The sequence below is a fragment of the Vombatus ursinus genome, unplaced genomic scaffold (genome assembly GCF_900497805.2).
Source record: "Vombatus ursinus unplaced genomic scaffold, bare-nosed wombat genome assembly UNPS02014946.1, whole genome shotgun sequence".
Classification (NCBI taxonomy): domain Eukaryota; kingdom Metazoa; phylum Chordata; class Mammalia; order Diprotodontia; family Vombatidae; genus Vombatus; species Vombatus ursinus.
Window position 1 is genome coordinate 1,620,895 of NW_020954724.1, and position 11,604 is coordinate 1,632,498.

At 36.5% G+C, this 11,604-nt stretch overlaps 1 protein-coding gene across 1 annotated transcript in view; it reads left to right on the forward strand.

The window, feature by feature from the left end:
• The window catches only part of CAPZA2 (capping actin protein of muscle Z-line subunit alpha 2), a 48,628-nt gene extending 40,340 nt beyond the window's left edge, over positions 1 to 8,288 (forward strand). Inside the window, exons 7-10 of the mRNA XM_027845009.1 lie at positions 1,343 to 1,421; positions 2,300 to 2,371; positions 5,651 to 5,713; positions 6,878 to 8,288. Coding sequence (XP_027700810.1) covers positions 1,343 to 1,421; positions 2,300 to 2,371; positions 5,651 to 5,713; positions 6,878 to 7,018 — 355 coding nt within the window. The 3' untranslated portion in view covers positions 7,019 to 8,288. The remainder of the gene's footprint in view (positions 1 to 1,342; positions 1,422 to 2,299; positions 2,372 to 5,650; positions 5,714 to 6,877) is intronic.
• Positions 8,289 to 11,604: the final 3,316 nt, after the last annotated feature.

Genomic DNA, 11,604 nt, shown 5'->3' on the forward strand with positions numbered 1-11,604 from the left:
TGAAGAGGGAAAACACGTAAAGCAGGGAGGGAGGTCACATAGTAGTTTTGTTGCAGTAATCTAGGCAAGAGATAATGAGAGCATGAGCTGTAGGTAGAAAGGTAGAAATGACAGAATTTGAAGCTTATTGGATAAGGGAGAAGTAAAGTCAGATTATTAATCTGACTGGCTAAAAGGATGGTGGTGCCCTCAGTGAAACAGAAAAGTGAGGCAGCTAGGTGGCTCAGTGGATAGAGCACTGGCCCTGAAGTCAGGAGGACCAGAGTTCAAATCTGGCCTCAGACACATAACACTCACTAGCTGTGTGACTCTGGGCAAGTCACTTAAATCCAATTTCCTCATCAAACAAAACAAAACCAAAAAAAGGAACAGGGAAGTGTGGAAAGGGTGATGGTTTTGGGGAAAAGATAATGTGTTGTATTTTGGACATGCTGAGTTATAGATGCCTACAAAATTTGCAGTTCATGACTAGAGTTCAGGGGAAAGAGAATAGGGATACATCTCTTATTAATTGGGGAGTCATCTGCATAAAGATGATAATTGACTGCATGGGAGCTGATAAGATCACTAAAGAACAGTGTAGAAAGAGAAGAGATCCCTGTACAGAACTTTGGGGTACACAGAGCATGAGAAGTGAATGATATTCAACAAAACATAGTAGGAAGGAGTAGCCAGACAGGTGGGAAAAGAACCAGGAGAAAAGAATGTCACAAAAATCCAGGGAGAAGAGAATATTTAGGAGGAGGGAGTAATCAACTATGTCAAATGACCTACAAGGATCAGGATGAGGACTGGAAGGATAAAGACTGAGAAGAAGCCATTTATTGGTAACCTTAAGAAGTAGAATTGTGATATTTGCCGGTTGGGCATATTAGTCTTTGATTAGTTGGGCACAGCATTACTGAGATTAAGGCTGCGTGTACTGTTGGTGTGATGTTGTTTCGGTCATGTCTGATTCTTCATGACCCCATTTGATGTTTTCTTGACATAAATACTGGGTGGTTTGCCATTTGCTTCTCCACCTCATTTTATAGATGGGAACCTTGGTAAACAGGGTTAAGTGACTTGTCCACGGACACACAGCTAGTGTCTAAGGCCAGATTTGAACTCAGGAAGATGAGTCTTCCTAATTCCAAGCCCAGTACTTTATCCAGTGTGCCAACTAGGTGCCCCATGAACCATGTTTTCTAATATCATAGCATCATTCTAGTCTCACACGAATATGTATATTCTCCCTATACATATGTACACATCCTCTTTTTAGCGTGAAATTAGTATTTGAAACATAGTTTATTCAGTTATTTTCCATACCTTATTTACAGCTACTGTTTTTATTTTTAAGGAATGGTCGTTGGAGATCGGAGTGGAAGTTTACAGTTACTCCTTCTACCACGCAGGTGGTTGGTATCTTGAAAATTCAGGTAGGTTTACTGTTAATTAGCTAAGATAACAGTTAAAAATCCGTATATTCAGTTTTCTACAAAGTGAAGAAACCTTTATACTAATCTTATTAGGGATAGGTCTCTAGTGTCAAACGCAAATAGAAACAATCTAATGGGCAGCATATTGACTTAGAAAACCACAAGTGAACATTGCATATGTTCTGTTTTCTTTGCATTTATTTGGTTAAACATTTGCCAGTTATACTTTAATCTGGTTCAGCCATGGGCAGGAGTTTTATAGGCCTTGCCTCATTTTCCAAGTTTGAAAATAATGTACATTCTTAGCTACTTATATTTTTTTTTACATTTAACAGTTTGTTGTCAGTCCTTTGTTTTGGGTATAGCTGACAAACTCTAAAACCCATAGAATTAAAAACTACCATTTGTTTTCTGCTTTTCATGTATTTGTGGTAGGATCATAAGATTTAGGATGGCACATGTAGGGTTGGACTTCAAAGATCACCTGACCCAGTATCCTCCCTAATTGTATATATAGGAAACTTAGAGAACTGAAGTCACCTTCCCAGCATCACACAGATAATTCTGGAACTGAGACTACCATACAGATCAGACCCCCATCCCACTGCTCCTTAGATTATAATACATGCCTTGAATAGTTTTCCATAGTTTTTCAGTTATAGAATATTTTACAACTCATTGTGAGTGTTTTGCTAATTGACTTTTGGCATTTTAAATTCCTCTGGCTCTTAGTGAAATGTTTGAAGTTCATAGAACATTATTAGAAAATTTTCAGAGAGTTGTATTTTTTTTAAGTTCATTGTAAAGTGCTGTTTATGTTACAAACTCTTCCTGTCTTGATGGTACTATAATGCCAATCCTCTAATTTCTTTGAATAGGTTCACTATTATGAAGATGGTAATGTTCAGCTAGTGAGCCATAAAGACATACAAGAATCTCTAACAGTGTCTGTAAGTAGTAATATTTTAAAACTTAATGGATCAATGATCTTGTTAGTATATGTCAGGAGTTGACAAAGTCTCTCTGGGCGTGGCTTGCCCCTCTGCTTTTATATAGCCTCAAGCATAGGTAATCCCTTCATTGTACAGTTCATACTCTATTTGTGTTTTCTCATCCTGGGTGATTTTTGTCCATGTTCTCCCAACAGACCTTTAGATCTCCCTAACATACTAAAGACCTTCCTCTCTCTGTATATTTTGTGCAGTGTACAGAAAGTTAGGCTAACTCTTCTCTCTAGTACTTGTAACCCTTATGTTTCTTCTTGTTATTTGTCGTGTTGGAAACATACCATAGCTTACTTACGCTCACTGAGCAGCTCTCCATTGCCCTTCGGGTCACTTTCAATTTTTAGTCTTAAAATATTGTGCTGGTCGAATATTCACAATCAAACTGCATCACTGGGAGAATCTCGGTAGTAAAAAAGATGGACTTTTATGTCAGGCAGCAGCATGAGATAATTGAAAGTACAGCCTAATTTCACAAATGTAGTCTAGTACGCATTTTTCCTTATAGTCATTTTGGGACCCAGATTATTATCTGTCTAATTCTTATCAATATATATGTTGATATATTGACTCAGTGGACAAGGCTTCCAGCTGCATATCTAGATAAGTGCATTTTACATCCATTCATTTTTTCCTATATGGATCATTAGGGCAATCTCTTTTGAATAGTTCCATATCTTATTGCAAAGCTTAAAGCTCTATAATTGTGAGCTCTTTCTGCTGCTGTACTGGAATATTCTGAATGTAATTAACACAGTATCATCCATAAATAGAAGCATCTGCAGAACTATATAATCTATAGGTATTCTACCCACTTCCGTTTGCACCCTAGGCAAGACATTGTCTTTGACAAAAGATGAACACTTTTGTATACAATAAGTGAATATCTTTGAGTGTCTTCCTCCCTGTTTTATGCCTTAATTTATAGTATATAGCTACATTTATATAGGACTTCTAAGGTTTGTACAGTGCATTATATATGTTGTCTCATCCTCACTGTCCACCTGTGGTACTAGGGAGCCATTGAATCTCCTTTATCAGGAATAGTGACATGGTCAGATCTTTACTTTAGATTATCAGTTTGGCAGCTATGTGGAGGACAAATCAGAAGGGAAAGAGACTTGAGGCAAGGAGGTTATTGCCATAGTCCAGGAAAGAAGAGATGAGAACCTCAACTAAGTCTAGCTTCTCTCATGATGTTATCATCTTAAGTGCCATTTCCATGTCATCACATAGTTTATTAGATAGAATAATAAAATCTGAAAACGGTCATTTAATGTTATTTTTATAAGAATAGATTTTGAAAGAAACACTAGTAATCCTGTTCCATGGTACTGCTGTTTTTTTGTTCATCAATTTCTATCTATGAGTGATCTTTAGATGATTTGGCTTAGTTAGGCATTCTTCTGTCTTCATTTTCTGTTCTATTGTTTTTCACTGTTTTGTAAGGTAAAATTACCCAATTTTTCTGTCATTTCCCTCTAATGTTTTGCAAGTGTGCTTGTACTCTCAGTGGATGTTAGTTACCCTTTGCCACTTGGCAGAGTGACTATTTAGGAAAGATATTAATTGTTTCACTGGTTGAAGGGGATTCTCTGGATATTTTGGCCTCTTCATTGTTGTGACTGACTTTTCATTGATTAAACCTCTCAGAAATGGTGAAAATTGTAGCTAACCTTTTATTTTTATCCATTTCCCATTTTTCATTGTTAACATTATGTTTAAATAGGTCAGGTTGGGACTACTATAACTGCACACAGTATCTTCTCATCCTTCTGAATAATCTAAAAATGTTTTATATCATAATACAGAAATTTTGAACCATATTTTTAACAGTTATCACTGTTCCCTTTGCCAGCCTTTATATATTTAGAGGGTCTTGTCAGGTTTTCTATGAAATTCCTCTGCTTATCAGCCTCTGCTAGAAATTTTGTTGTATAAGTTTAAGTGATCTTCATAATAGTCTTGCTTATAATCATTTTAGGTGCTGAAAATGAAAAGTGAGGTGGGCAAGTGCTGACCCATGAAATGTTGTGGCTTATTGTCTTGGGGTACACAATAAAAAGAAATCTATTAACTCCTTTATTTGCCTCATAAAGGAAAACCAACCCATAAACCCTCTACATTTAATTGTAATTTCTTTGTGTATTCTAACTTCATTTATAACAATAATGTCAGTGATCAGGTAGTTCTGTTTCCTTTCCTAGTATAGTAAGATTTTTGCAAAAACTGCACAGTTAGAGTAGTACTAAGTTAACTATTTGTAAACAGTGTGATCTTAGCACCATCTGCCATTCTTCACAGTCTTCACCATTTTCTAAAGGGCTGCTCAGGACTGAGGACCACCTTTATGGTGATAAGCTTCTCTATACTTCACTAGTCTGATACTTGGTTTTGCGCTTTATTTTGTACATAATTTCCAAAAGAGTTTAGTTGGATTTTTATTGGATAAAAGAAAACACTTTTATGTGAAAGTCAGTAAGTTAAAGTCAACAAATTTTTATTAAGTGACTACTCTATGCCAGACCCAATGCTAAGCACTGCAGACCAAAGAAAGGAAGGAAAAAACAGTCACTGCTCTCAAGAAACTCACAGTGTAATGGTCAAGAGTAGTTAACTTCATTTTATGAAAAGAAAATGCCTTTTTTATATTTCATTGTGTTGAATTAACCAAATTATAGAATTTATATTAATATTTAATATTAAGTTGTACTGTATATTTAAATGATTTTGCTTTGTTTTCTAATGCCTCTTCATCAGTAAAACTTAACTCAAGTTACATATAAGCATCTGTGTCATGATCATTATATAGCCTTCTAAAAATATTTCCTAATGCAAATCAGCCAGCGATATTACCTCTTTCTCTGTACTATTCATTCTTTTAACAACTGTTTGTTGAGTATACTTTTTGTGCAAAGTTTCTTGGAAGATAACAAAGAAGGAATAATCACTGCCCTCATGCCATTTATTTTGGTAGGGCAAGTAAAATCTATTAACAAATAATTCTACTTCTGGAAGTGTAATAAGAGAACAAAGTGCTCTGGGATTTCAGAGGAGGGAGAGAGAGCTTAAAGCTGATCTGGTTGCTTGTGTGTGAACAAATGTCCAACAGGATGGTTTGTTGAGTCATGTGCTCTTCTTATTAACTATCGTCAAATATTTTAACTCATCTTCAAATGTAAATGGTTGATTTTTAAGGCTTACTTTATTATTTGTTTTTCTTAGAATGAAGTCCAAACAGCAAAAGAATTTATAAAGATTGTAGAAGCGGCAGAAAATGAGTATCAGGTATGATTTTCAATATAGCTTAATACCTTATACTTACTGTTGGGTAAGGACATTGAATATGACAGCCTACGTAACATAGTGGTTAAGGGGACAGACTAGGAGTCAGAAAAACTTGTGTTCTAAGACAGGCCTCTGACACACTTTAATTTTGTGACTATAGGGAAGTTACTTAACCACTCAGGGCCAGAGGCCCTGGCCCTGTAAGTTGCAAAGAAGGGGCTGATCTGAATCTGGGGAGATGCTCTATCAGGAGTTCTTTACATTAACAAACTCACAGGTTAAGATTAAAAAAAATTAGGGATGTGGGGGAATGGGAAGTGGTATTGAAACCCAGTTTAATTTCCAGTTCTAAATTGCTTGTTGTAAGTGGATACCTTTTTCAGATGTATAGGCAAATTTACGTACCTATCTACTCAAAAAATAGATACCAGATAATTCTGATACTAATTTAAGATCCTTATTCATAAGGATTGTTTTCATTCTTTGAATTTATATTTCTAACACCTAGCATGGTGCCAGACACATAGTATACATACTTAATAAATGGTTATTCCTTGAGACTAAAATATTATTTTCAAAGTAAAAAAAAAGTGTTACCTTTTTAATCCATCCTGATTTGTAGTTCAAAAGAAACCATAAAATTTAAGTTATTCTCTTTCAAGATAACCAAATTATTTTAATTTTGGAAGTCTGCTTATGGAAAATAGACAATTCTCCAAACCATTCAGACTAAATTTGTACCCCACTTTTTACAGTAACTGATCAATGTCCAGACAATGTTGTTGAACTTAAACTTTTAGTTTATAACTTAGAAGTATTTGATTATATGCAGACAAAAATTTAAAATCCTTTTCAGGAATGAAATTTTAAACTACTTGTATACAGACTTAGAACCAGGAATATTATCTGTTTTTCCATAAATTTATTATTCAAAATAGGAACATACTTTTCTTTTGCTTCTTTAACTGTTTTGTAATGTGTTATTTTCATTCTATCAATTTTTAAAACATTTTGGTATTTTAATTCAACCACTTAGGAGCAATGAAACAATATGCTGACATATGAACAACACAAGTGTTTTTCTGAAAAAACCATCTGTTTTGTAGACTGTTCTGTTCCTTTTATTTTCCTTTATAACTCTTAACTCTTTTCTGTTTTTAATAGACTGCCATCAGTGAGAATTATCAGACTATGTCGGACACTACTTTCAAAGCCTTACGTCGACAGTTACCAGTTACACGCACTAAGATTGACTGGAATAAAATCCTTAGTTACAAAATTGGGAAGGAGATGCAGAATGCTTAAGATGAACACTGCATGACTGGATCATTTTAGTGTCCATGTATAAAAATATTACAGAAGTATTCAAAACTGTCAAGTTGCCCATGTAGCGTGGGCTTTTGCCATTGAAAATCACTGTAATTAAGTAGTTTGGTTAGAGCACGAGGCTTAGCTAATCAATCTTTGTTTTTCAATTTTTTGTTTTCCTTATTTTCAGAGAGGGTTGCAAATCACATTAGGTAAGAAATATTTTGTTTCTTACTCTGAAGAGAGGTGATGCCTCTAATTTTTGGTTAAGAAAAAAATTAAGGTATATGAAAACTATATTTGCTTGATGTAACCCTTTAATTGATGTCTTTTATGAAGTAGATAACTTTTTTGAAATTTGCCAGATTCTTTTTAATGGGGTCCTTAATGGCCATTTCTAGTTTAAGGTGGTTGATGGATTTAGCCATATATGCTGCTGAAGAAATTGTCTACCTTTCCCCCTTTCCTCTTCCATGTATGTAAGATTGAGTTTAGAGGGAAAGTATTTTCTATATTAATTATGTTTAAACCTTTCAAGATAGTTATTTAGCTAGCTTAGTGTTTAACTAAACTTTTTTTAAACAAGGCCAAGATCTAATGCTATTTTGAGATTTTGAAATTAAACAAAAATACTTACTTCAGAATTGTATTTAATGCCTTCTTTCCTGTGACAGTTACTCAATTGAGCCTGGATTCTATCTGCCCTCAAGTTACATTTTCTCACACAGCCACAAATGTATTATAACAAGGCAGATTGTAATATATATAACCCTGTACTTATGATCATGTTTCAGTTTTTTCCCTTGGATTGAAATGTACTAAAATTCAATGTGACATTAAAATGAAAATTTTCCTATTTATTTGACTAGAAAGTCACTTACTGGTGAGTCATATACTATTTTAAAATACTTTCTCTGGATGTTGTGGCTCTTCACTGGTTGTAAATTAGAAAAGCTGGGAGTACATATGGTGTGCTGTAACATTCTAAATTTTTCCATCTTCCTGTGCTAATAAGCATGTTTGTAATATTAAAAATACATTTATTGATGCTTTGCTGCAGGAGTTTCAAGCCTGTGGTGACTATTAGCATTTGCTGTAGAGAGTGGAATGGATTATGATTTCATCAACCAAACTAACACTCACTTTGCTTGAGAGTGGAATCCTTTCCTCATCTTCTTCTGCAGATGTCCAGGAGCTGGAAAATGTTTTTTTTAAGAAACACCACTTTTATTATGTACAATAAACTATTTCATTAGCTTGAAATGTATAGATGTTTTAATTCTTTCTGAGCATACCAAATATTCTCTTTTTCGCCTTCCTACCTTCCTCTAAGAGGATTTCAGGTCAACAAATGTGTATTACATACCTATAATGTACTAATAAGTGCTGAGCATTCAGTTTGTACATAGATAAGTACAGAGCACTGACAACTGAGAGCAGGTTTGAGGAGCAGAGAAAGCTTTCAGGAGGGGGCAGCAAACCAGCTGAGTCTGGCAAGGCAAGGTAAATGATGGTGAGGAATTCATTCCAGGCATATGTGCTAATAGATACAGGAGATGGAATGTTGAATTTAAGGAATAACTAATAGTCCAATTTGTCTTCAATATATAGAGTATATAAAACTGAATAATGTTAAATAAAGTAAGAAAGGAAGATTGGAAACTGACTGTATGGATCCTTAAATGTCAGGGTAAGGAGTTTATATTTTATTCTAGGGGTAATAAGGAGACATTGAAGGTTTTGGAGCAGGGAAATAAGTTTGGTGACCTCTATGTTAGGAAGATTATTTTGGCAGCTGTATAGAGGATGGAATAAAGACGGGAAAGACTGGAAGCTGAGAGACCAATTAGGAGAGTATTGTAATAGTGCAAGGAAGAGCTAATGTTGTCTTGAAACAGGGTGGTGCACTTGTGAATGGAGGGAAAGGGGTTGTGTTTAAAAATATGAGCAAAGTGGAATTGACAAGACTGTAAAAGAGTCATGGAGCCTTCTGAAGACACCAGAAAGCTTGCGAGGAGAATTGTTTGGTGGGCTTTGGACATTTTGAGTTTGAGATGACACGTGAAGATGTTTAGTTATGTCCAGTAGACAACTAGTGGTGTACAACTCGTTCAGGAAAGAAATTTATGTAGCCGTGGTAGTCATTTGCACAGAACTAGCTGAATCTGTGGGAGTTTATGATATCACTCAGACACTGCATAGAGAGAGAAGGGGTCCCCCAGGAGTGAGGACCGTGGGAGAAAGGGGTGAATGATAGATGATGATCCAGCAAAGTAGCCTGAGAAAGAGCAGCCAAGCACAAGTAGAATAAAAAGAAAATAATATCACAAAAGCCAAGAGAGGCTAGAGTATCCAGGAAGAGGGAATGATCAAACAGGATCTGACAGCAGAAAGGTCAAGGGGGAACAGAGATAGTTAAAAGGCTGTGGAATTTAAAAGCAAAGAGATAGTTGGTAACTATTGACAGTAGTTTCAGCAGAATGGTGGAGCCGAAAATTAGAATTTTATGGGTTGAAAAGTGGGTGGAGGCAGTCATTGTAACTCAGAGGTGTTGAACAGGGCATTGGGGTTGGCAACACAGTCATTGGAAAATATTTGATAAAAATACAGTAGAGTATAGATAGTGTTATTATGTGGTTTTCTAAGTCAATGTGCCACTGAAAAGATCCTTATATATGAGTTAGTGGCCCCAATTGCACTTTAGTTTGGCAGTCTTCGTGTAGGTGATTCAGAGTTTGACAGTGTTGGGGAGGAGAAAAAGACCTGATAGGTTGAAGAGGATAGGGAAGATCTTGCGTTTTTGTAAGCAGCAAAGAAGGATGTAATAGACTGGAAGAGATTGAAAAGGAAGGTCTCATGGGTCACTAATCCTGAGCTGTGTGATGGCCTCTTTATTACAGTATGCCAGGAAGTTGGTGCTAAGATCAGGAAAGTCATGTGGTAGAGGTCTCCAGCCCCAGGCTGCAACTGGTCACTTCACTTTACCATCCTTCTACAGACAAAGCTGATGAGGATCCTTGGGTACCGCAGAAACTTGGAGCAGAACAGTGTTGGTGGCAATGGTAGTGGCACCTCCTCCCTCCTATGTTGGCAATTGGTAATTCCAAGATCGCAGTGACAGCACACAGCAATAGGAGACAAAGTAGCTTCTGCTTCCACAAGAGCAACCTGGAGGATTCTACAAAAGCAACTGGGAGAGAACCAAGTGTGGAAAATTCTCGTTCCTGAGAAGGAGCAAAGTCTGGAGCGCCTACCCTCCTGGATACAATAAACTATTTCATTATCTTGAAATGTCTAGGTCTTTTCATTCTTTCTAAGCATCCAAAATGTTTTTTGTTTTTGTGAGGAACACACATTGGGGACCACTTCCTGAATTCTCATGGTCGGTGGGAGCCCCCTACTTGGAGCATTGGTGATAGTGCAAGGCTAATCTTGATTCTTTCACAACATGAAATTGGGGAATTCTAAGGTACTTGGGCTTTTATATCTTTGTAGCTTTAAAATTTATACTGCACTTGATTGTATCTGAAATTGCCGAAGAAAATGAACTAGTGATAGTATATCATTTAATTTTTTTTTTAAAAAAGACATGACCAAAAGCAATGAAAATAATGGACTAAATGGCTACTATGTGAGTGCATAGATTATTAGCTTAGTTGGAGAGTGTTGTGAATTATGCTGTGATAGGCGGACATTCAAAAATTAAAACATTGACTCAGCCGTAGAAAGGATGTTCAGTAAACTCTTACATACCATTAGCTTGGGTAGCTGGGCCCCCCTCACCTGCATTTAGAAATGGGTTTGGTCTACTGGGCAAAAAGTAATGACTTGTACAGTCTAGGTGCTTCTGCTAAGTCTTAAAGGTATAGACTCCACATGAGAGGGCTTTTTTTATGCCATTAAGCCACCAGGAAGCAGTGTCAAGAGAGGCAGCTTGAGTCTTTGCCCCTTGAGCCAAAGTCCCTGAGAGCTTTGTTGTCTTGGTGGGAGGGAGGGTGAGGGAGGAACCAGGATGTATCAGTCCTAACACTTGCTAGGATCTTGGGTTTATGACCAATATAAACTAATTATTGTGTCTGTGTTCCATCACCGCAACTACAGTTTAAATCTTTTGTTGTTCAGTCATTTCAGTAGTGTTCAACTCTTTGTGACTGTATTTGGGGGTTTTTTGGCAAAGATACTAGAATGGTTTGCTGTTTTCTTCTCCAGCTCATTTTATAGATGAGGAAACTGAGGCAAACAAGGTTAAGTGACTTGCCCAGGGTTATACAGCTCGTAAGTATGAGAGGTGGGATTTGAACTCACTTTCTTGACTCCAGGCTCAACACTCTATTCACTGCGGCACCTAACTGTTTTTAACCAGCTATTTTGAACATATAGGCCAACCATAATTCTGGGGTGACTACAACAACACCAAACCAGCTGATGATGGGGTTGAAAATTAGAATTTTATGGGTTGAAAAGTGAGTAGAGGGGCAGCTAGATGCCACAGTAGATAGAACTCCGGCTTTGGAATCAGGAGGACCTGAGTTAAAATCTGGCTTCAGACACTTGACACTTACTAGCTGTGTGTCCCTGGGCAA